Consider the following 27,274-nt stretch of genomic DNA (forward strand, 5'->3'; position numbering starts at 1 on the left):
GCTTCTCCTTCCCATTATAGCATCTCCTTCCCATTACAGCTTCTCCTTCCCGTTACTGCTTCTCCTTCCCGTTACTGCTTCTCCATCCCATTACTGCTTCTCCTTCCCATTACTGCTTCTCCTCCCCATTACTGCTTCTCCTCCCCATTACTGCTTCTCCTTCCCATTACTGCTTCTCCTCCCCATTACTGCTTCTCCTCCCCATTACTGCTTCTCCTCCCCATTACTGCTTCTCCTTCCCATTACTGCTTCTCCTCCCCATTACTGCTTCTCCCCCACATTACAGCTTCTCCCTCCCATTACTGCTTCTCCTTCCCATTACTGCTTCTCCTTCCCATTACTGCTTCTCCTTCCCATTACTGCTTCTCCTTCCCATTACTGCTTCTCCTTCCCATTACTGCTTCTCCTTCCCATTACTGCTTCTCCTTCCCATTACTGCTTCTCTTTCCCATTACTGCTTCTCCTTCCCATTACTGCTTCTCTTTCCCATTACTGCTTCTCCTTCCCATTACTGCTTCTCCTTCCCATTACTGCTTCTCCTTCCCATTACAGCTTCTCCTTCCCATTACTGCTTCTCCTTCCCATTACAGCTTCTCCTTCCCATTACTGCTTCTCCTTCCCATTACTACTTCTCCTTCCCATTACTGCTTCTCCTTCCCATTACTGCTTCTCCTTCCCATTACTGCTTCTCCTTCCCATTACTGCTTCTCCTCCCCATTACTGCTTCTCCTCCCCATAACAGCTTCTCTTTCCCATTACTGCTTCTCCTTCCCATTACTGCTTCTCCTTCCCATTACTGCTTCTCCTTCCCATTACTGCTTCTCCTTCCCATTACTGCTTCTCCTTCCCATTACAGCTTCTCCTCCCCATTACTGATTCTCCTCCCCATTACAGCTTCTCCTCCCCATTACTGCTTCGCCTCCCTATAACAGCTTCTCCTCCCCATTACTGCTTCTCCTCCCCATTACTGCTTCTCCTTCCCATTACTGCTTCTCCTCCCCATAACAGCTTCTCCTCCCCATAACAGCTTCTCCTTCCGATTACTGCTTCTCCTTCCCATTACTGCTTCTCCTCCCCATTACTGCTTCTCCATCCCATTAATGCTTCTCCTTCCCATTACTGCTTCTCCTTCCCATTACTGCTTCTCCTTCCCATTACTGCTTCTCCTTCCCATTACTGCTTCTCCATCCCATTACTGCTTCTCCTTCCCATTACTGCTTCTCCTTCCCATTACTGCTTCTCCTTCCCATTACTGCTTCTCCATCCCATTACAGCTTCTCCTTCCCATTACTGCTTCTCCTTCCCATTACTGCTTCTCCTCCCCATTACTGCTTCTCCTCCCCATTACTGCTTCTCCTCCCCATTACTGCTTCTCCTTCCCATTACTGCTTCTCCTCCCCATTACTGCTTCTCCTCCCCATTACTGCTTCTCCTTCCCATTACTGCTTCCCCTCCCCATTACTGCTTCTCCTTCCCATTACTGCTTCTCCATCCCATTACTGCTTCTCCTTCCCATTACTGCTTCTCCATCCCATTACTGCTTCTCCTCCCCATTACTGCTTCTCCTTCCCATTACTGCTTCTCCTTCCCATTACTGCTTCTCCATCCCATTACTGCTTCTCCTTCCCATTACAGCTTCTCCTCCCCATTACTGCTTCTCCTTCCCATTATAGCATCTCCTTCCCATTACTGCTTCTCCTTCCCATTATAGCATTTCCTTCCCATTACAGCTTCTCCTTCCCGTTACTGCTTCTCCTTCCCGTTACTGCTTCTCCATCCCATTACTGCTTCTCCTTCCCATTACTGCTTCTCCTTCCCATTACTGCTTCTCCTCCCCATTACTGCTTCTCCTCCCCATTACTGCTCCTCCTTCCCATTACTGCTTCTCCTCCCCATTACTGCTTCTCCTCCCCATTACTGCTTCTCCTTCCCATTACTGCTTCTCCTCCCCATTACTGCTTCTCCCCCACATTACAGCTTCTCCCTCCCATTACTGCTTCTCCTTCCCATTACTGCTTCTCCTTCCCATTACTGCTTCTCTTTCCCATTACTGCTTCTCCTTCCCATTACTGCTTCTCCTTCCCATTACTGCTTCTCCTTCCCATTACTGCTTCTCCTTCCCATTACTGCTTCTCTTTCCCATTACTGCTTCTCCTTCCCATTACTACTTCTCCTTCCCATTACTGCTTCTCCTTCCCATTACTGCTTCTCCTTCCCATTACTGCTTCTCCTTCCCATTACTGCTTCTCCTTCCCATTACAGCTTCTCCTTCCCATTACTGCTTCTCCTTCCCATTACAGCTTCTCCTTCCCATTACTGCTTCTCCTTCCCATTACTGCTTCTCCTTCCCATTACTGCTTCTCCTTCCCATTACTGCTTCTCCTTCCCATTACTGCTTCTCCTCCCCATTACTGCTTCTCCTCCCCATAACAGCTTCTCTTTCCCATTACTGCTTCTCCTTCCCATTACTGCTTCTCCTTCCCATTACTGCTTCTCCTTCCCGTTACTGCTTCTCCTTCCCGTTACTGCTTCTCCTTCCCGTTACTCCTCTACAGTTGCTTATTTGTTGCAAGAGCCCCTTCACCCTGGTCCCTTCTTCTATCATCCCTAAGTTTAGTTTCCCAGTTTACTTCCAAACTCATCCTCTTCTCTCCAGACCTTTCCTCTCATCTGTCATCCTATCCTCTTCACACCAGACCCTTCCTCTGTCCTGTCATCCTATGCTTTTCCCTCCCAGTTCTTCCTCTGTCCTGTGATCCTATCATCTTCTCCCCAGACCCTCCCTCTCACCTGTGATCCTATCCTCTTCTCTTCAGACCCTTCCTCTCTCCTATCATCCTATCCTCTTCACAAAAGACACTTCCTCTCACCTGTCATTCTATCCTCTTCACACCAGACCTTTGCTCTGTCCTGTCATTCTATCTTCTTCACTCCAGACCCTTCCTCTCTCCTGTCATCCTATCCTTTTCTCTCCCGGTCCTTCCTCACTCCCCTCATTCCCATTTCTCCAGACCTTTCCTCTCTACTGTCATCTTATCCTCTTCTCTCCATATCCTTGCTCTGTCCTTTCATCCTATCCTTTTATCTCCCGGTCCTTCCGGTCTCCCCTCATTCCCTTCTCTCCAGACCTTTCCTCTGTCCTGTGATCCTATCCTCTTCTCTCCAGACCCTTCCTATCTATTGGGCCCTTCTTCTATCATCCCTAAGTTTAGTATTCCAGTGTTCTGGCAAACTCATCCTCTGCTCTCCAGACCCTTCCTCTCACCTGTCATTCTATGCTGTTCAATCCAGACCCTTCCTCTCTCCTGTCCTCCTATCATTTTCTCTACCGGTTCTTCCTCTCTCCCCTCAGCCCCTTCTCCCCAGACCCTTCCTCCCACCTGTCATCCTATTCTCTTCTCTCCAGACCCTTCATCTCACCTTTCATCTTATCCTTTTAATGTCATACCCTTCTTTCCTGTTATCCTATCCTTTTATCTTCTAGACCTTCCTCTCTCCCTTTGTTCCCTTCTCTCCAGACCCTTTCTATCTCCTGTCATCCCATCCACCTACCCCAAAAATGTTCCTCTCACTTGTCATTATTATTTTCTCTACAGATCTTCCTCTCTCCCACTGTCACCACTTCTTCTTCTCTCCAGAGCCTCCTTCTTTCTCTGTTATGCCCTCTTATCTCCTCTCTTGTTTATGCCCCAACACATAGGTACCTTGTTTAGTTAGCCCCTCCCTTATGTTCACCTGGGGATTTCCATGTTTTCGAATATCCATCTGAGCAAAGGAGCAGATATCTCCCACACCAACCACCTCAACTGAGAAATTGCGGAAAAAGTCAATAATTTCCAGAGACTTGTGTCGCAGCTTCTCCTTCCCATTACTGCTTCTCCTCCCCATTACTGCTTCTCCTCCCCATTACTGCTTCTCCTTCCCATTACTGCTTCCCCTCCCCATTACTGCTTCTCCTTCCCATTACTGCTTCTCCTCCCCATTACTGCTTATCCTCCCCATTACTGCTTCTCCTTCCCATTACTGCTTCCCCTCCCCATTACTGCTTCTCCTTCCCATTACTGCTTCTCCATCCCATTACTGCTTCTCCTTCCCATTACTGCTTCTCCATCCCATTACTGCTTCTCCTCCCCATTACTGCTTCTCCTTCCCATTACTGCTTCTCCATCCCATTACTGCTTCTCCTTCCCATTACTGCTTCTCCATCCCATTACTGCTTCTCCTTCCCATTACAGCTTCTCCTCCCCATTACTGCTTCTCCTTCCCATTATAGCATCTCCTTCCCATTACTGCTTCTCCTTCCCATTATAGCATCTCCTTCCCATTACAGCTTCTCCTTCCCGTTACTGCTTCTCCTTCCCGTTACTGCTTCTCCATCCCATTACTGCTTCTCCTTCCCATTACTGCTTCTCCTTCCCATTACTGCTTCTCCTCCCCATTACTGCTTCTCCTCCCCATTACTGCTTCTCCTTCCCATTACTGCTTCTCCTCCCCATTACTGCTTCTCCTCCCCATTACTGCTTCTCCTTCCCATTACTGCTTCTCCTCCCCATTACTGCTTCTCCCCCACATTACAGCTTCTCCCTCCCATTACTGCTTCTCCTTCCCATTACTGCTTCTCCTTCCCATTACTGCTTCTCCTTCCCATTACTGCTTCTCCTTCCCATTACTGCTTCTCCTTCCCATTACTGCTTCTCCTTCCCATTACTGCTTCTCCTTCCCATTACTGCTTCTCCTTCCCATTACTGCTTCTCCTTCCCATTACTGCTTCTCCTTCCCATTACTGCTTCTCCTTCCCATTACTGCTTCTCCTTCCCATTACTGCTTCTCCTTCCCATTACAGCTTCTCCTTCCCATTACTGCTTCTCCTTCCCATTACAGCTTCTCCTTCCCATTACTGCTTCTCCTTCCCATTACTGCTTCTCCTTCCCATTACTGCTTCTCCTTCCCATTACTGCTTCTCCTTCCCATTACTGCTTCTCCTCCCCATTACTGCTTCTCCTCCCCATAACAGCTTCTCTTTCCCATTACTGCTTCTCCTTCCCATTACTGCTTCTCCTTCCCATTACTGCTTCTCCTTCCCGTTACTGCTTCTCCTTCCCGTTACTGCTTCTCCTTCCCGTTACTCCTCTACAGTTGCTTATTTGTTGCAAGAGCCCCTTCACCCTGGTCCCTTCTTCTATCATCCCTAAGTTTAGTTTCCCAGTTTACTTCCAAACTCATCCTCTTCTCTCCAGACCTTTCCTCTCATCTGTCATCCTATCCTCTTCACACCAGACCCTTCCTCTGTCCTGTCATCCTATGCTTTTCCCTCCCAGTTCTTCCTCTGTCCTGTGATCCTATCATCTTCTCCCCAGACCCTCCCTCTCACCTGTGATCCTATCCTCTTCTCTTCAGACCCTTCCTCTCTCCTATCATCCTATCCTCTTCACAAAAGACACTTCCTCTCACCTGTCATTCTATCCTCTTCACACCAGACCTTTGCTCTGTCCTGTCATTCTATCTTCTTCACTCCCGGTCCTTCCTCACTCCCCTCATTCCCATTTCTCCAGACCTTTCCTCTCTACTGTCATCTTATCCTCTTCTCTCCATATCCTTGCTCTGTCCTTTCATCCTATCCTTTTATCTCCCGGTCCTTCCGGTCTCCCCTCATTCCCTTCTCTCCAGACCTTTCCTCTGTCCTGTGATCCTATCCTCTTCTCTCCAGACCCTTCCTATCTATTGGGCTATTCTTCTATCATCCCTAAGTTTAGTATTCCAGTGTTCTGGCAAACTCATCCTCTGCTCTCCAGACCCTTCCTCTCACCTGTCATTCTATGCTGTTCAATCCAGACCCTTCCTCTCTCCTGTCCTCCTATCATTTTCTCTACCGGTTCTTCCTCTCTCCCCTCAGCCCCTTCTCCCCAGACCCTTCCTCCCACCTGTCATCCTATTCTCTTCTCTCCAGACCCTTCATCTCACCTTTCATCTTATCCTTTTAATGTCATACCCTTCTTTCCTGTTATCCTATCCTTTTATCTTCTAGACCTTCCTCTCTCCCTTTGTTCCCTTCTCTCCAGACCCTTTCTATCTCCTGTCATCCCATCCACCTACCCCAAAAATGTTCCTCTCACTTGTCATTATTATTTTCTCTACAGATCTTCCTCTCTCCCACTGTCACCACTTCTTCTTCTCTCCAGAGCCTCCTTCTTTCTCTGTTATGCCCTCTTATCTCCTCTCTTGTTTATGCCCCAACACATAGGTACCTTGTTTAGTTAGCCCCTCCCTTATGTTCACCTGGGGATTTCCATGTTTTCGAATATCCATCTGAGCAAAGGAGCAGATATCTCCCACACCAACCACCTCAACTGAGAAATTGCGGAAAAAGTCAATAATTTCCAGAGACTTGTGTCGCAGCTTCTCCTTCCCATTACTGCTTCTCCTCCCCATTACTGCTTCTCCTCCCCATTACTGCTTCTCCTTCCCATTACTGCTTCCCCTCCCCATTACTGCTTCTCCTTCCCATTACTGCTTCTCCTCCCCATTACTGCTTCTCCTCCCCATTACTGCTTCTCCTTCCCATTACTGCTTCCCCTCCCCATTACTGCTTCTCCTTCCCATTACTGCTTCTCCATCCCATTACTGCTTCTCCTTCCCATTACTGCTTCTCCTTCCCATTACTGCTTCTCCTCCCCATTACTGCTTCTCCTTCCCATTATAGCATCTCCTTCCCATTACTGCTTCTCCTTCCCATTATAGCATCTCCTTCCCATTACAGCTTCTCCTTCCCGTTACTGCTTCTCCTTCCCGTTACTGCTTCTCCATCCCATTACTGCTTCTCCTTCCCATTACTGCTTCTCCTCCCCATTACTGCTTCTCCTCCCCATTACTGCTTCTCCTTCCCATTACTGCTTCTCCTCCCCATTACTGCTTCTCCTCCCCATTACTGCTTCTCCTTCCCATTACTGCTTCTCCTCCCCATTACTGCTTCTCCCCCACATTACAGCTTCTCCCTCCCATTACTGCTTCTCCTTCCCATTACTGCTTCTCCTTCCCATTACTGCTTCTCTTTCCCATTACTGCTTCTCCTTCCCATTACTGCTTCTCCTTCCCATTACTGCTTCTCCTTCCCATTACTGCTTCTCCTTCCCATTACTGCTTCTCCTTCCCATTACTGCTTCTCCTTCCCATTACTGCTTCTCCTTCCCATTACTGCTTCTCCTTCCCATTACTGCTTCTCCTTCCCATTACTGCTTCTCCTTCCCATTACAGCTTCTCCATCCCATTACTGCTTCTCCTTCCCATTACTGCTTCTCCATCCCATTAATGCTTCTCCTTCCCATTACTGCTTCTCCTTCCCATTACTGCTTCTCCTTCCTATTACTGCTTCTCCTTCCCATTACTGCTTCTCCATCCCATTACAGCTTCTCCTTCCCATTACTGCTTCTCCTTCCCATTACTGCTTCTCCTCCCCATTACTGCTTCTCCTCCCCATTACTGCTTCTCCTCCCCATTACTGCTTCTCCTTCCCATTACTGCTTCTCCTCCCCATTACTGCTTCTCCTCCCCATTACTGCTTCTCCTTCCCATTACTGCTTCTCCTCCCCATTACTGCTTCTCCTTCCCATTACTGCTTCTCCATCCCATTACTGCTTCTCCTTCCCATTACTGCTTCTCCATCCCATTACTGCTTCTCCTTCCCATTACTGCTTCTCCTTCCCATTACTGCTTCTCCTCCCCATTACTGCTTCTCCTTCCCATTACTGCTTCTCCATCCCATTACTGCTTCTCCTTCCCATTACTGCTTCTCCATCCCATTACTGCTTCTCCTTCCCATTACAGCTTCTCCTCCCCATTACTGCTTCTCCTTCCCATTATAGCATCTCCTTCCCATTACTGCTTCTCCTTCCCATTATAGCATCTCCTTCCCATTACAGCTTCTCCTTCCCGTTACTGCTTCTCCTTCCCGTTACTGCTTCTCCATCCCATTACTGCTTCTCCTTCCCATTACTGCTTCTCCTCCCCATTACTGCTTCTCCTCCCCATTACTGCTTCTCCTTCCCATTACTGCTTCTCCTCCCCATTACTGCTTCTCCTCCCCATTACTGCTTCTCCTTCCCATTACTGCTTCTCCTCCCCATTACTGCTTCTCCCCCACATTACAGCTTCTCCCTCCCATTACTGCTTCTCCTTCCCATTACTGCTTCTCCTTCCCATTACTGCTTCTCCTTCCCATTACTGCTTCTCCTTCCCATTACTGCTTCTCCTTCCCATTACTGCTTCTCCTTCCCATTACTGCTTCTCCTTCCCATTACTGCTTCTCCTTCCCATTACTGCTTCTCCTTCCCATTACTGCTTCTCTTTCCCATTACTGCTTCTCCTTCCCATTACTGCTTCTCCTTCCCATTACTGCTTCTCCTTCCCATTACAGCTTCTCCTTCCCATTACTGCTTCTCCTTCCCATTACAGCTTCTCCTTCCCATTACTGCTTCTCCTTCCCATTACTACTTCTCCTTCCCATTACTGCTTCTCCTTCCCATTACTGCTTCTCCTTCCCATTACTGCTTCTCCTTCCCATTACTGCTTCTCCTCCCCATTACTGCTTCTCCTCCCCATAACAGCTTCTCTTTCCCATTACTGCTTCTCCTTCCCATTACTGCTTCTCCTTCCCATTACTGCTTCTCCTTCCCATTACTGCTTCTCTTTCCCATTACTGCTTCTCCTTCCCATTACAGCTTCTCCTCCCCATTACTGATTCTCCTCCCCATTACAGCTTCTCCTCCCCATTACTGCTTCGCCTCCCTATAACAGCTTCTCCTCCCCATTACTGCTTCTCCTCCCCATTACTGCTTCTCCTTCCCATTACTGCTTCTCCTCCCCATAACAGCTTCTCCTCCCCATAACAGCTTCTCCTTCCGATTACTGCTTCTCCTTCCCATTACTGCTTCTCCTCCCCATTACTGCTTCTCCATCCCATTAATGCTTCTCCTTCCCATTACTGCTTCTCCTTCCCATTACTGCTTCTCCTTCCCATTACTGCTTCTCCTTCCCATTACTGCTTCTCCATCCCATTACTGCTTCTCCTTCCCATTACTGCTTCTCCTTCCCATTACTGCTTCTCCTTCCCATTACTGCTTCTCCATCCCATTACAGCTTCTCCTTCCCATTACTGCTTCTCCTTCCCATTACTGCTTCTCCTCCCCATTACTGCTTCTCCTCCCCATTACTGCTTCTCCTCCCCATTACTGCTTCTCCTTCCCATTACTGCTTCTCCTCCCCATTACTGCTTCTCCTCCCCATTACTGCTTCTCCTTCCCATTACTGCTTCCCCTCCCCATTACTGCTTCTCCTTCCCATTACTGCTTCTCCATCCCATTACTGCTTCTCCTTCCCATTACTGCTTCTCCATCCCATTACTGCTTCTCCTCCCCATTACTGCTTCTCCTTCCCATTACTGCTTCTCCTTCCCATTACTGCTTCTCCATCCCATTACTGCTTCTCCTTCCCATTACAGCTTCTCCTCCCCATTACTGCTTCTCCTTCCCATTATAGCATCTCCTTCCCATTACTGCTTCTCCTTCCCATTATAGCATCTCCTTCCCATTACAGCTTCTCCTTCCCGTTACTGCTTCTCCTTCCCGTTACTGCTTCTCCATCCCATTACTGCTTCTCCTTCCCATTACTGCTTCTCCTTCCCATTACTGCTTCTCCTCCCCATTACTGCTTCTCCTCCCCATTACTGCTCCTCCTTCCCATTACTGCTTCTCCTCCCCATTACTGCTTCTCCTCCCCATTACTGCTTCTCCTTCCCATTACTGCTTCTCCTCCCCATTACTGCTTCTCCCCCACATTACAGCTTCTCCCTCCCATTACTGCTTCTCCTTCCCATTACTGCTTCTCCTTCCCATTACTGCTTCTCTTTCCCATTACTGCTTCTCCTTCCCATTACTGCTTCTCCTTCCCATTACTGCTTCTCCTTCCCATTACTGCTTCTCTTTCCCATTACTGCTTCTCCTTCCCATTACTACTTCTCCTTCCCATTACTGCTTCTCCTTCCCATTACTGCTTCTCCTTCCCATTACTGCTTCTCCTTCCCATTACTGCTTCTCCTTCCCATTACAGCTTCTCCTTCCCATTACTGCTTCTCCTTCCCATTACAGCTTCTCCTTCCCATTACTGCTTCTCCTTCCCATTACTGCTTCTCCTTCCCATTACTGCTTCTCCTTCCCATTACTGCTTCTCCTTCCCATTACTGCTTCTCCTCCCCATTACTGCTTCTCCTCCCCATAACAGCTTCTCTTTCCCATTACTGCTTCTCCTTCCCATTACTGCTTCTCCTTCCCATTACTGCTTCTCCTTCCCGTTACTGCTTCTCCTTCCCGTTACTGCTTCTCCTTCCCGTTACTCCTCTACAGTTGCTTATTTGTTGCAAGAGCCCCTTCACCCTGGTCCCTTCTTCTATCATCCCTAAGTTTAGTTTCCCAGTTTACTTCCAAACTCATCCTCTTCTCTCCAGACCTTTCCTCTCATCTGTCATCCTATCCTCTTCACACCAGACCCTTCCTCTGTCCTGTCATCCTATGCTTTTCCCTCCCAGTTCTTCCTCTGTCCTGTGATCCTATCATCTTCTCCCCAGACCCTCCCTCTCACCTGTGATCCTATCCTCTTCTCTTCAGACCCTTCCTCTCTCCTATCATCCTATCCTCTTCACAAAAGACACTTCCTCTCACCTGTCATTCTATCCTCTTCACACCAGACCTTTGCTCTGTCCTGTCATTCTATCTTCTTCACTCCAGACCCTTCCTCTCTCCTGTCATCCTATCCTTTTCTCTCCCGGTCCTTCCTCACTCCCCTCATTCCCATTTCTCCAGACCTTTCCTCTCTACTGTCATCTTATCCTCTTCTCTCCATATCCTTGCTCTGTCCTTTCATCCTATCCTTTTATCTCCCGGTCCTTCCGGTCTCCCCTCATTCCCTTCTCTCCAGACCTTTCCTCTGTCCTGTGATCCTATCCTCTTCTCTCCAGACCCTTCCTATCTATTGGGCCCTTCTTCTATCATCCCTAAGTTTAGTATTCCAGTGTTCTGGCAAACTCATCCTCTGCTCTCCAGACCCTTCCTCTCACCTGTCATTCTATGCTGTTCAATCCAGACCCTTCCTCTCTCCTGTCCTCCTATCATTTTCTCTACCGGTTCTTCCTCTCTCCCCTCAGCCCCTTCTCCCCAGACCCTTCCTCCCACCTGTCATCCTATTCTCTTCTCTCCAGACCCTTCATCTCACCTTTCATCTTATCCTTTTAATGTCATACCCTTCTTTCCTGTTATCCTATCCTTTTATCTTCTAGACCTTCCTCTCTCCCTTTGTTCCCTTCTCTCCAGACCCTTTCTATCTCCTGTCATCCCATCCACCTACCCCAAAAATGTTCCTCTCACTTGTCATTATTATTTTCTCTACAGATCTTCCTCTCTCCCACTGTCACCACTTCTTCTTCTCTCCAGAGCCTCCTTCTTTCTCTGTTATGCCCTCTTATCTCCTCTCTTGTTTATGCCCCAACACATAGGTACCTTGTTTAGTTAGCCCCTCCCTTATGTTCACCTGGGGATTTCCATGTTTTCGAATATCCATCTGAGCAAAGGAGCAGATATCTCCCACACCAACCACCTCAACTGAGAAATTGCGGAAAAAGTCAATAATTTCCAGAGACTTGTGTCGCAGCTTCTCCTTCCCATTACTGCTTCTCCTCCCCATTACTGCTTCTCCTCCCCATTACTGCTTCTCCTTCCCATTACTGCTTCCCCTCCCCATTACTGCTTCTCCTTCCCATTACTGCTTCTCCTCCCCATTACTGCTTCTCCTCCCCATTACTGCTTCTCCTTCCCATTACTGCTTCCCCTCCCCATTACTGCTTCTCCTTCCCATTACTGCTTCTCCATCCCATTACTGCTTCTCCTTCCCATTACTGCTTCTCCATCCCATTACTGCTTCTCCTCCCCATTACTGCTTCTCCTTCCCATTACTGCTTCTCCATCCCATTACTGCTTCTCCTTCCCATTACTGCTTCTCCATCCCATTACTGCTTCTCCTTCCCATTACAGCTTCTCCTCCCCATTACTGCTTCTCCTTCCCATTATAGCATCTCCTTCCCATTACTGCTTCTCCTTCCCATTATAGCATCTCCTTCCCATTACAGCTTCTCCTTCCCGTTACTGCTTCTCCTTCCCGTTACTGCTTCTCCATCCCATTACTGCTTCTCCTTCCCATTACTGCTTCTCCTTCCCATTACTGCTTCTCCTCCCCATTACTGCTTCTCCTCCCCATTACTGCTTCTCCTTCCCATTACTGCTTCTCCTTCCCATTACTGCTTCTCCTCCCCATTACTGCTTCTCCTTCCCATTACTGCTTCTCCTCCCCATTACTGCTTCTCCCCCACATTACAGCTTCTCCCTCCCATTACTGCTTCTCCTTCCCATTACTGCTTCTCCTTCCCATTACTGCTTCTCCTTCCCATTACTGCTTCTCCTTCCCATTACTGCTTCTCCTTCCCATTACTGCTTCTCCTTCCCATTACTGCTTCTCCTTCCCATTACTGCTTCTCTTTCCCATTACTGCTTCTCCTTCCCATTACTGCTTCTCCTTCCCATTACTGCTTCTCCTTCCCATTACTGCTTCTCCTTCCCATTACTGCTTCTCCTTCCCATTACAGCTTCTCCTTCCCATTACTGCTTCTCCTTCCCATTACAGCTTCTCCTTCCCATTACTGCTTCTCCTTCCCATTACTGCTTCTCCTTCCCATTACTGCTTCTCCTTCCCATTACTGCTTCTCCTTCCCATTACTGCTTCTCCTCCCCATTACTGCTTCTCCTCCCCATAACAGCTTCTCTTTCCCATTACTGCTTCTCCTTCCCATTACTGCTTCTCCTTCCCATTACTGCTTCTCCTTCCCGTTACTGCTTCTCCTTCCCGTTACTGCTTCTCCTTCCCGTTACTCCTCTACAGTTGCTTATTTGTTGCAAGAGCCCCTTCACCCTGGTCCCTTCTTCTATCATCCCTAAGTTTAGTTTCCCAGTTTACTTCCAAACTCATCCTCTTCTCTCCAGACCTTTCCTCTCATCTGTCATCCTATCCTCTTCACACCAGACCCTTCCTCTGTCCTGTCATCCTATGCTTTTCCCTCCCAGTTCTTCCTCTGTCCTGTGATCCTATCATCTTCTCCCCAGACCCTCCCTCTCACCTGTGATCCTATCCTCTTCTCTTCAGACCCTTCCTCTCTCCTATCATCCTATCCTCTTCACAAAAGACACTTCCTCTCACCTGTCATTCTATCCTCTTCACACCAGACCTTTGCTCTGTCCTGTCATTCTATCTTCTTCACTCCCGGTCCTTCCTCACTCCCCTCATTCCCATTTCTCCAGACCTTTCCTCTCTACTGTCATCTTATCCTCTTCTCTCCATATCCTTGCTCTGTCCTTTCATCCTATCCTTTTATCTCCCGGTCCTTCCGGTCTCCCCTCATTCCCTTCTCTCCAGACCTTTCCTCTGTCCTGTGATCCTATCCTCTTCTCTCCAGACCCTTCCTATCTATTGGGCTATTCTTCTATCATCCCTAAGTTTAGTATTCCAGTGTTCTGGCAAACTCATCCTCTGCTCTCCAGACCCTTCCTCTCACCTGTCATTCTATGCTGTTCAATCCAGACCCTTCCTCTCTCCTGTCCTCCTATCATTTTCTCTACCGGTTCTTCCTCTCTCCCCTCAGCCCCTTCTCCCCAGACCCTTCCTCCCACCTGTCATCCTATTCTCTTCTCTCCAGACCCTTCATCTCACCTTTCTTCTTATCCTTTTAATGTCATACCCTTCTTTCCTGTTATCCTATCCTTTTATCTTCTAGACCTTCCTCTCTCCCTTTGTTCCCTTCTCTCCAGACCCTTTCTATCTCCTGTCATCCCATCCACCTACCCCAAAAATGTTCCTCTCACTTGTCATTATTATTTTCTCTACAGATCTTCCTCTCTCCCACTGTCACCACTTCTTCTTCTCTCCAGAGCCTCCTTCTTTCTCTGTTATGCCCTCTTATCTCCTCTCTTGTTTATGCCCCAACACATAGGTACCTTGTTTAGTTAGCCCCTCCCTTATGTTCACCTGGGGATTTCCATGTTTTCGAATATCCATCTGAGCAAAGGAGCAGATATCTCCCACACCAACCACCTCAACTGAGAAATTGCGGAAAAAGTCAATAATTTCCAGAGACTTGTGTCGCAGAGAGAAGATCAGGATGAATGGAGTGATAATTGGGCTGAGCATCTCCTCTAAAATAAATACCTATTGGACAAAATTACAGAGGTGTTTAAAACAATAAGCACATATGAGAAATATTATGTGTCTTTATGCACCTTGCCAGGGTGACTCTTACATTATACATATAATCCTAGATATACCTCTGCAGAGAAAAATAATACACTTCACCTGTAAAGACTGAGATAATACACCTATATACACCTGTAGAGAGTGAGATAATATACCTACAGTAGTGGCCAAAATTGTGGAAACCTTTTTGAAAAAATGTATTTTTGAGGTTTGATGGCTCATAACAACACTTTTCTTTTGAGTAATACTATAACATTATATATCAATGGAAAGATAATTTAATCAAGAATGTAATGCAATACCTTTTATGAAGGATTTTTTTTATTAGAACAGCAGTTATAAAGAAGAAAAGTGAAACACACATAAAAAATGATATATACAAAAATTCTCAACATGTCAGTGTTAATACTTAGTTGGGTAACCATTAGCGTTAATTACGGCCTTACAACGCCTTCCCATGGAGTGAACCAAGTTTTTTAGTTCTGCAGCTGCTGTTATAATGTGAAACCAAGATTCAATTATTGCTTCTATTAATTGGGTTTTATTGCTGGGTATCTTCTGACTAACAAGTTGTTTAGTTCTGCAGCTGTTATAATGTGAAACCAAGATTGCATTATTGCTTCTATTAATTGGGTTTTATTGCTGGGTTGCTTCTGACTAACAAGTTGTTTAGTTCTGCAGCTGTTATAATGTGAAACCAAGATTGCATTATTGCTTTTATTAATTGGGTTTTATTGCTGGGTTGCTTCTGACTAACAAGTTGTTTAGTTCTGCTGCTGTTATAATGTGAAACCAAGATTGCATTATTGCTTCTATTAATTGGGTTTTATTGCTGGGTTGCTTCTGACTAACAAGTTGTTTAGTTCTGCAGCTGTTATAATGTGAAACCAAGATTGCATTATTGCTTCTATTAATTGGGTTTTATTGCTGGGTTGCTTCTGACAAGTTTCTTTAGTCGGCTCCATAGATTTTCGATTGGGTTAAGGTCTGGGCTATTCCCAGGCCATTCCAGCAGTGGAATATGATTATCTTGAAACCACTTTCTGCACACAGCAGCAACATGACATGGAGCTGAATCCTGTTGAAATATAAATGCTGTATTATCTTGGAAAAGATTACGTACGGAAGGCTTCAGTTTGGGCTCAAGTATTTCATTTATGTATTTTTGGGCATTTATATTCCCATTAATCACGCAAATTCTGCCCACACCTTTAGATGTTACACAACCCCAGATCATAACACTAACTGGGTGTTTCACGGTACGTGTAATGCAATCAGGCCTAGATTTGGAGTTCGGCGGTAAAAGGGCTGTTAACGCTCCGCGGGTTTTTTTCTGGCCGCACCATAAATTTAACTCTGGTATCGAGAGTTCAAACAAATGCTGCGTTAGGCTCCAAAAAAGGAGCGTAGAGCATATTTACCGCAAATGCAACTCTCGATACCAGAGTTGCTTACGGACGCGGCCGGCATCAAAAACGTGCTCGTGCACGATTCTCCCATAGGAAACAATGGGGCAGTTTGAGCTGAAAAAAAACCTAACACCTGCAAAAAAGCAGCGTTCAGCTCTTAACGCAGCCCCATTGTTTCCTATGGGGAAACACTTCCTACGTCTGCACCTAACACCCTAACATGTACCCCGAGTCTAAACACCCCTAACCTTACACTTATTAACCCCTAATCTGCCGCCCCCGCTATCGCTGACCCCTGCATTACACTTTTAACCCCTAATCTGCCGCTCCGTAAACCGCCGCCACCTACGTTATCCCTATGTACCCCTAATCTGCTGCCCTAACATCGCCGACCCCTATGTTATATTTATTAACCCCTAATCTGCCCCCCACAACGTCGCCGACACCTGCCTACACTTATTAACCCCTAATCTGCCGAGCGGACCTGAGCGCTACTATAATAAAGTTATTAACCCCTAATCCGCCTCACTAACCCTATCATAAATAGTATTAACCCCTAATCTGCCCTCCCTAACATCGCCGACACCTACCTTCAATTATTAACCCCTAATCTGCCGACCGGAGCTCACCGCTATTCTAATAAATGTATTAACCCCTAAAGCTAAGTCTAACCCTAACACTAACACCCCCCTAAGTTAAATATAATTTTTATCTAACGAAATAAATTAACTCTTATTAAATAAATAATTCCTATTTAAAGCTAAATACTTACCTGTAAAATAAATCCTAATATAGCTACAATATAAATTATAATTATATTATAGCTATTTTAGGATTAATATTTATTTTACAGGCAACTTTGTAATTATTTTAACCAGGTACAATAGCTATTAAATAGTTAAGAACTATTTAATAGTTACCTAGTTAAAATAATAACAAATTTACCTGTAAAATAAATCCTAACCTAAGATATAATTAAACCTAACACTACCCTATCAATAAAATAATTAAATAAACTACCTACAATTACCTACAATTAACCTAACACTACACTATCAATAAATTAATTAAACACAATTGCTACAAATAAATAAAATTAAATAAACTATCTAAAGTACAAAAAATAAAAAAGAACTAAGTTACAGAAAATAATAAAATATTTACAAACATAAGAAAAATATTACAACAATTTTAAACTAATTACACCTACTCTAAGCCCCCTAATAAAATAACAAAGCCCCCCAAAATAAAAAATTCCCTACCCTATTCTAAAATACAAATATTACAAGCTCTTTTACCTTACCAGCCCTGAACAGGGCCCTTTGCGGGGCATGCCCCAAGAATTTCAGCTCTTTTGCCTGTAAAAAAAAACATACAATACCCCCCCCCCAACATTACAACCCACCACCCACATACCCCTAATCTAACCCAAACCCCCCTTAAATAAACCTAACACTACCCCCCTGATGATCTTCCTACCTTGTCTTCACCATGCCAGGTTCACCGATCCGTCCTGGCTCCAAGATCTTCATCCAACCCAAGCGGGGGCTAGACATCCACTGAAGAAGTCCAGAAGAGGGTCCAAAGTCTTCCTCCTATCCGGCAAGAAGAGGACATCCGGACCGGCAAACATCTTCTCCAAGCGGCATCTTCTATCTTCTTCCATCCGATGACGACCGGCTCCATCTTGAAGACCTCCAGCGCGGATCCATCCTCTTCTTCCGACGACTAGACGACGAATGACGGTTCCTTTAAGGGACGTCATCCAAGATGGCGTCCCTCGAATTCCGATTGGCTGATAGGATTCTATCAGCCAATCGGAATTAAGGTAGGAATTTTCTGATTGGCTGATGGAATCAGCCAATCAGAATATAGTTCAATCCGATTGGCTGATCCAATCAGCCAATCAGATTGAGCTCGCATTCTATTGGCTGTTCCGATCAGCCAATAGAATGCGAGCTCAATCTGATTGGCTGATTGGATCAGCCAATCGGATTGAACTATATTCTGATTGGCTGATTCCATCAGCCAATCAGAAAATTCCTACCTTAATTCCGATTGGCTGATAGAATCCTATCAGCCAATCGGAATTCGAGGGACGCCATCTTGGATGACGTCCCTTAAAGGAACCGTCATTCGTCGTCTAGTCGTCGGAAGAAGAGGATGGATCCGCGCTGGAGGTCTTCAAGATGGAGCCGGTCGTCATCGGATGGAAGAAGATAGAAGATGCCGCTTGGAGAAGATGTTTGCCGGTCCGGATGTCCTCTTCTTGCCGGATAGGAGGAAGACTTTGGACCCTCTTCTGGACTTCTTCAGTGGATGTCTAGCCCCCGCTTGGGTTGGATGAAGATCTTGGAGCCAGGACGGATCGGTGAACCTGGCATGGTGAAGACAAGGTAGGAAGATCATCAGGGGGGTAGTGTTAGGTTTATTTAAGGGGGGTTTGGGTTAGATTAGGGGTATGTGGGTGGTGGGTTGTAATGTTGGGGGGGGGGTATTGTATGTTTTTTTTTACAGGCAAAAGAGCTGAAATTCTTGGGGCATGCCCCGCAAAGGGCCCTGTTCAGGGCTGGTAAGGTAAAAGAGCTTGTAATATTTGTATTTTAGAATAGGGTAGGGAATTTTTTATTTTGGGGGGCTTTGTTATTTTATTAGGGGGCTTAGAGTAGGTGTAATTAGTTTAAAATTGTTGTAATATTTTTCTTATGTTTGTAAATATTTTATTATTTTCTGTAACTTAGTTCTTTTTTATTTTTTGTACTTTAGATAGTTTATTTAATTTTATTTATTTGTAGCAATTGTGTTTAATTAATTTATTGATAGTGTAGTGTTAGGTTAATTGTAGGTAATTGTAGGTAGTTTATTTAATTATTTTATTGATAGGGTAGTGTTAGGTTTAATTATATCTTAGGTTAGGATTTATTTTACAGGTAAATTTGTTATTATTTTAACTAGGTAACTATTAAATAGTTCTTAACTATTTAATAGCTATTGTACCTGGTTAAAATAATTACAAAGTTGCCTGTAAAATAAATATTAATCCTAAAATAGCTATAATATAATTATAATTTATATTGTAGCTATATTAGGATTTATTTTACAGGTAAGTATTTAGCTTTAAATAGGAATTATTTATTTAATAAGAGTTAATTTATTTCGTTAGATAAAAATTATATTTAACTTAGGGGGGTGTTAGTGTTAGGGTTAGACTTAGCTTTAGGGGTTAATACATTTATTAGAATAGCGGTGAGCTCCGGTCGGCAGATTAGGGGTTAATAATTGAAGGTAGGTGTCGGCGATGTTAGGGAGGGCAGATTAGGGGTTAATACTATTTATGATAGGGTTAGTGAGGCGGGTTAGGGGTTAATAACTTTATTATAGTAGCGCTCAGGTCCGCTCGGCAGATTAGGGGTTAATAAGTGTAGGTAGGTGTCGGCGACGTTGAGGGGGGCAGATTAGGGGTTAATAAATATAACATAGGGGTCGGCGATGTTAGGGGTAGCAGATTAGGGGTACATAGGGATAACGTAGGTGGCGGCGATTTGCGGTCGGAAGATTAGGGGTTAATTATTTTAAGTAGCTTGCGGCGACGTTGTGGGGGGCAAGTTAGGGGTTAATAGATATAATACAGGGGTCGGCGGTGTTAGGGGCAGCAGATTAGGGGTACATAAGTATAACGTAGGTGGCGGTCGGCAGATTAGGGGTTAAAAATTTTAATCGAGTGGCGGCGATGTGGGGGGACCTCGGTTTAGGGGTACATAGGTAGTTTATGGGTGTTAGTGTACTTTAGGGCACAGTAGTTAAGAGCTTTATAAACCGGCGTTAGCCAGAAAGCTCTTAACTCCTGCTATTTTCAGGCGGCTGGAATCTTGTCGTTAGAGCTCTAACGCTCACTGCAGAAACGACTCTAAATACCAGCGTTAGGAAGATCCCATTGAAAAGATAGGCTACGCAAATGGCGTAGGGGGATCTGCGGTATGGAAAAGTCGCGGCTGTAAAGTGAGCGTTAGACCCTTTAATCACTGACTCCAAATACCAGCGGGCGGCCAAAACCAGCATTAGGAGCCTCTAACGCTGGTTTTGACGGCTACCGCCGAACTCTAAATCTAGGCCTCAGGATGCAAATCTTCTCAAATTTTTCTCCTTACGTATTTTCTGCCATCACTACCAAACAGGGAGATTTTGGTCTCATCACTCCAAATAACACTGTCCCATTGTTCCGCTGTCCAGTTAACATGGGTTTTAGCCCAGTTTAAACTTTTCAACCTTTGTTTGAGTGCTAAAAATGGCTTTTTTCATGGAATTCTAGCATTTAGACCAAATTGCTGCAGTCTGTGCCGAACTGGCCTTGCACTCAACTTCACATTGCATTGCGCCATTTCATCTTGTATACACTCAGATGATTTTCTTCTGTCACGTAGGCACAGTCTCTCAAGTCTTCTATCATCACTTGCTGTTGTGTACCTTTTCCTGCCGTTACCAGTTTGGTTTTGTAGTGACTGAGTCTCCGTATACCGCTTCAAAAATTTAGAAATGCCACCTTTGGTTAAGTTTCCACCAATATTTATTCTAATTTCTTCATAACTCTAGCCTTGTTTGGTTTCTGGGTGACCAGTCAACTCTTTGTGCCATTTCTTTAATTTTATTACGTTTTACAAGCTCACTAATTGAAAGAACACAAAAAATAACCAACTTCATAGCAATCACATAACACACTGACAAAATGTCCTCCTCTCAACTCCAATACATGACTTCAATAGCTGAATCCTACTGTGACCTTATTGGCTCATTGCCAAAACAACATGACACCCGATTGGCTCTCTAAACACTCATGCTCATTGGCTAATTTCAAATGAAGGAAAGCTACTTCATATCAACATAAGCAAGTCGTGCTTCCTTATTCTGTTTATTTGGCTATAACATTTCATAGAACACAGATAACTGAACTTTGTTGCATTACATTCTTGATTAAATTATCTTTCCATTGATATATCATTTTATGGTATTACTAAAAAAGGTGGTGTTATGAGCGATCAAACCTCAAAAATACACTTTTTCCAAAAGGTCTCCACAATTTTGGCCACTACTGTATATACACTGGTACAGGCTGATATATTACACCTATATAAACCTGTATAAATAGATATTACACCTATATAAACCTGTATAGATCGATATTACACCTATATAAAGCTGAATAGATCGATATTACACCTATATAAACCTGTATAGACCAACATTACACCTATATAAAGCTGAATAGACAGATATTATACCCATATAAACCTGTATAGGCAGATATTACACCTATATAAACCTGTATAGACAGATATTACACCCATATAAACCTGTATAGACAGATATTATACCACACAAACCTGTATAGACATATATTACACCTATATAAACCTGTATAGACAGATATTAAACCTATATAAACCTACATAGACAGATATTACACCTATATAATCCTGTATAGACAGATATTACACCTATATAAACCTGTATAGACAGATATTACACCTATATAAACCTGTATAGATCGATATTACACCTATATAAACCTGTATAGATATTACACCTATATAAACCTGTATAGACAGACATTACACCCATATTAACCTGTATAGACAAACATTACACCTATATAAAGCTGTAAAGACAGATATTATACCCATATAAACCTGTATAGGCAGATATTACACCTATAAAAATCTGTATAGACAGATATTACACCCATATAAACCTGTATAGGCAGACATTACACCTATATAAACCTGTACAGACAGATATTACACCCATATAAACCTGTATAGACAGATATTATACCACATGAACCTGTATAGACAGATATTACACCCATATAAACCTGTATAGGCAGATATTACACCTATATAAACTTGTATAGACAGATATTACACCAATATAATCCTGCATAGACAGATATTATACCCACATAAACCTGTGTAAACAGATATTACACCTATATAAACCTGTATGGAAAGATATTACAACTATATACACCTGTACAGACTGGGATAATACACCTATATACACCTGTACAGACTGAGATATTACACCTATATACACCTGTACAGACTGAGATATTACACCTATATACACCTGTACAGACTGAGATAATACACCTATATACACCTATACAGACTTAGAAAAAACAACTATATACACCTGTACAGACTGAGATAAAACACCTATATACACATGTACAGACTGGGATAATACACCTATATACACATGTACAGACTGGGATAATACACCTATATACACCTGTACAGACTGAGATAATACACCTATATACACCTGTACAGACTGAGATAATACACCTATATACACCTGTACAGACTGAGATAATACACCTATATACACATGTACAGACTGAGATAATACACCTATATACACCTGTACAGACTGAGATAATACATACACCTATATACACCTGTACAGACTGAGATAATACATCTATATACACCTGTACAGACTGGGATAATACACCTATATACACCTGTACAGACTTAGATAATACACCTATATACACATGTACAGACTGGGATAATACACCTATATACACATGTACAGACTGAGATAATACACCTATATACACATGTACAGACTGAGATAATACACCTATATACACCTGTACAGACTGAGATAATACATACACCTATATACACCTGTACAGACTGAGATAATACATCTATATACACCTGTACAGACTGGGATAATACACCTATATACACCTGTACAGACTTAGATAATACACCTATATACACATGTACAGACTGGGATAATACACCTATATACACATGTACAGACTGAGATAATACACCTATATACACCTGTACAGACTGGGATAATACACCTATATACACCTGTACAGACTGATATAATACACCTATATACACCTGTACAGACTTAGATAATACACCTATATACACCTGTACAGACTGAGATAATACACCTATATACACCTGCACAGACTGAGATAATACACCTATATACACCTGTACAGACTTTGATAATACACCTGTACAGACTGATATAATACACCTATATACACCTGTACAGACTGAGATAATACACCTATATACACCTGTACAGACTGAGATAATACACCTATATGCACCTGTACAGACTGGGATAATACACCTATATACACCTGTACAGACTGGGATAATACACCTATATACACATGTACAGACTGGGATAATACACCTATATACACATGTACAGACTTAGATAAAACACCTATATACACCTGTACACACTGATATAATACACCTATATACACCTGTACAGACTTAGATAATACACCTATATACACCTGTACAGACTGAGATAATACACCTATATACACCTGCACAGACTGAGATAATACACCTATATACACCTGTACAGACTTTGATAATACACCTGTAGAGACTGATATAATACACCTATATACACCTGTACAGACTGAGATAATACACATATATACACCTGTACAGACTGAGATAATACACCTATATACACCTGTACAGACTGGGATAATACACCTATATACACCTGTACAGACTGGGATAATACACCTATATACACCTGTACAGACTTAGATAATACACCTATATACACCTGTACAGACTTAGATAATACACCTATATACACCTGTACAGACTTAGATAATACACCTATATACACAAGTACAGACTGGGATAATACACCTATATACACATGTACAGACTGGGATAATACACCTATATACACCTGTACAGACTGAGATAATAAACCTATATACACATTTACAGACTTAGATAATACACCTATATACACCTGTACAGACTGAGATATTACACCTATATACACCTGTAAAGACTTAGATAATACACCTATATACACCTGTACAGACTGGGATAATACACCTATATACACATGTACAGACTGGGATAATACACCTATATACACCTGTACAGACTGAGATATTACACCTATATACACATTTACAGACTTAGATAATACACCTATATACACCTGTACAGACTGAGATATTACACCTATATACACCTGTACAGACTGAGATATTACACCTATATACACCTGTACAGACTGGGATAATACACCTATATACACCTGTATAGACTGAGATAATACACCTATATACACCTGTACAGACTGAGATATTACACCTATATACACCTGTACAGACTGGGATAATACACCTATATACACCTGTACAGACTGAGATAATACACCTATATACACCTGTACAGACTGAGATAATACACCTATATACACATGTACAGACTGAGATAATACAACTATATACACCTGTACAGACTGGGATAATACATCTATATACACCTGTACAGACTGGGATAATACACCTATATACAACTGTACAGACTGAGATAATACACCTATATACACATGTACAGACTGAGATATTACACCTATATACACCTGTACAGACTGGGATAATACACCTATATACACCTGTACAGACTGAGATAATACACCTATATACACCTGTACAGACTGAGATATTACACCTATATACACAAGTACAGACTGAGATATTACACCTATATACACCTGTACAGACTGGGATAATACACCTATATACACCTGTACAGACTGAGATATTACACCTATATACACCTGTACAGACTGGGATAATACACCTATATACACAAGTACAGACTGAGATATTACACCTATATACACCTGTACAGACTGAGATATTACACCTATATACACCTGTACAGACTGGGATAATACACCTATATACACAAGTACAGACTGAGATATTACACCTATATACGCATGTACAGACTGAGATAAAACACCTATATACACCTGTACAGACTGAGATAATACACCTATATACACCTGTACAGACTGGGATAATACACCTATATACACCTGTACAGACTGGGATAATACACCTATATACACCTGTACAGACTGAGATAATACACCTATATACACCTGTACAGACTGAGATAATACACCTATATACACCTGTACATACTGGGATTATACACCTATATACACCTGTACAGACTGGGATAATACACCTATATACACCTGTACAGACTGAGATAATACACCTATATACACCTGTACAGACTGAGATAATACACCTATATACACCTGTACAGACTGAGATAATACACCTGTACAAACTGATATATTACACCTATATACACCTGTACAGACTGGGATAATACACCTATATACACCTGTACAGACTGAGATAATACACCTATATACACCTGTACAGACTGAGATAATACACCTATATACATCTGTACAGACTGAGATAATACACCTATATACACCGGTACAGACTGAGATAATACACCTATATACACCTGTACAGACTGAGATAATACACCTATATACACCTGTACAGACTGAGATAATACACCTATATACATCTGTACAGACTGAGATAATACACCTATATACACCTGTACAGACAGGGATAATACACCTATATACACCTGTACAGACTGAGATAATACACCTATATACATCTGTACAGACTTAGATAAAACACCTATATACACCTGTACAGACTGAGATAATACACCTATATACACCTGTACAGACAGGGATAATACACCTATATACACCTGTACAGACTGAGATAATACACCTATATACATCTGTACAGACTTAGATAAAACACCTATATACACCTGTACAGACTGAGATAATACACCTATATACACCTTTACAGACTGGGATAATACACCTATATACACCTGTACAGACTGAGATAATACACCTATATACACCTGTACAGACTGAGATAATACACCTATATACACCTGTACAGACTGGGATAAAACACCTATATACACCTGTACAGACTGAGATAATACACCTATATACACCTGTACAGACTCAGATAATAGACCTATATACACCTGTACAGACTGGGATAATACACCTATATACACCTGTACAGACTGAGATAATACACCTATATACACTTGTACAGACTGAGATAATACACCTATATACAACTGTACAGACTGGGATAAAACACCTATATACACCTGTACAGACTTAGATAATACACCTATATACACCTGTACAGACTGGGATAAAACACCTATATACACCTGTACAGACTGAGATAAAACACCTATATACACCTGTACAGACTGGGATAAAACACCCATATACACCTGTACAGACTGATATAATACACCTATATACACCTGTACAGACTGGGATAAAACACCTATATACACCTGTACAGTCTTAGATAAAACACCTATATACACCTGTACAGACTGAGATAATACACCTATATACACCTGTACAGACTGAGATATTACACCTATATACACATGTACAGACTGGGATAATACACCTATATACACCTGTACAGACTGGGATAATACACCTATATACACCTGTACAGACTGAGATATTATGCCTATATACACCTGTACAGACTGAGATAATACACCTATATACACATGCACAGCCTGGGATAATACACCTATATACACATGTACAGACTGAGATAATACACCTATATACACCTGTACAGACTTAGATAAAACACCTATATACACCTGTACAGACTTAGATAAAACACCTATATACACCTGTACAGACTTAGATAATACATCTATATACACCTGTACAGACTGAGATATTACACCTATATACACATGTACAGACTGAGATAATACACCTATATACACATGTACAGACTGAGATAATACACCTATATACACCTGTACAGACTGAGATAATACACCTATATACACTTGTACAGACTGAGATAATACACCTATATACACCTGTACAGACTGAGATATTACACCTATATACACCTGTACAGACTGGGATAATACACCTATATACACCTGTACAGACTGAGATAATACACCTATATACACCTGTACAGACTGAGATAATACACCTATATACACATGTACAGACTGAGATAATACAACTATATACACCTGTACAGACTGGGATAATACATCTATATACACCTGTACAGACTGGGATAATACACCTATATACAACTGTACAGACTGAGATAATACACCTATATACACATGTACAGACTGAGATATTACACCTATATACACCTGTACAGACTGGGATAATACACCTATATACACCTGTACAGACTGAGATAATACACCTATATACACCTGTACAGACTGAGATATTACACCTATATACACAAGTACAGACTGAGATATTACACCTATATACACCTGTACAGACTGGGATAATACACCTATATACACCTGTACAGACTGAGATATTACACCTATATACACCTGTACAGACTGGGATAATACACCTATATACACAAGTACAGACTGAGATATTACACCTATATACACCTGTACAGACTGAGATATTACACCTATATACACCTGTACAGACTGGGATAATACACCTATATACACAAGTACAGACTGAGATATTACACCTATATACGCATGTACAGACTGAGATAAAACACCTATATACACCTGTACAGACTG

General features: G+C 42.9%; 1 protein-coding gene across 1 annotated transcript in view; it reads right to left on the reverse strand.

Moving 5' to 3' along the window:
* The window catches only part of ATG9B (autophagy related 9B), a gene marked incomplete at its 5' end in the record, with an annotated part of 121,859 nt that overhangs the window by 80,162 nt on the left and 14,423 nt on the right, over positions 1 to 27,274 (reverse strand). The window contains 1 exon segment of the mRNA XM_053713264.1: positions 14,116 to 14,295. Coding sequence (XP_053569239.1) covers positions 14,116 to 14,295 — 180 coding nt within the window.

The sequence above is a fragment of the Bombina bombina genome, chromosome 5, assembly GCF_027579735.1.
Source record: "Bombina bombina isolate aBomBom1 chromosome 5, aBomBom1.pri, whole genome shotgun sequence".
NCBI classification, from domain to species: domain Eukaryota; kingdom Metazoa; phylum Chordata; class Amphibia; order Anura; family Bombinatoridae; genus Bombina; species Bombina bombina.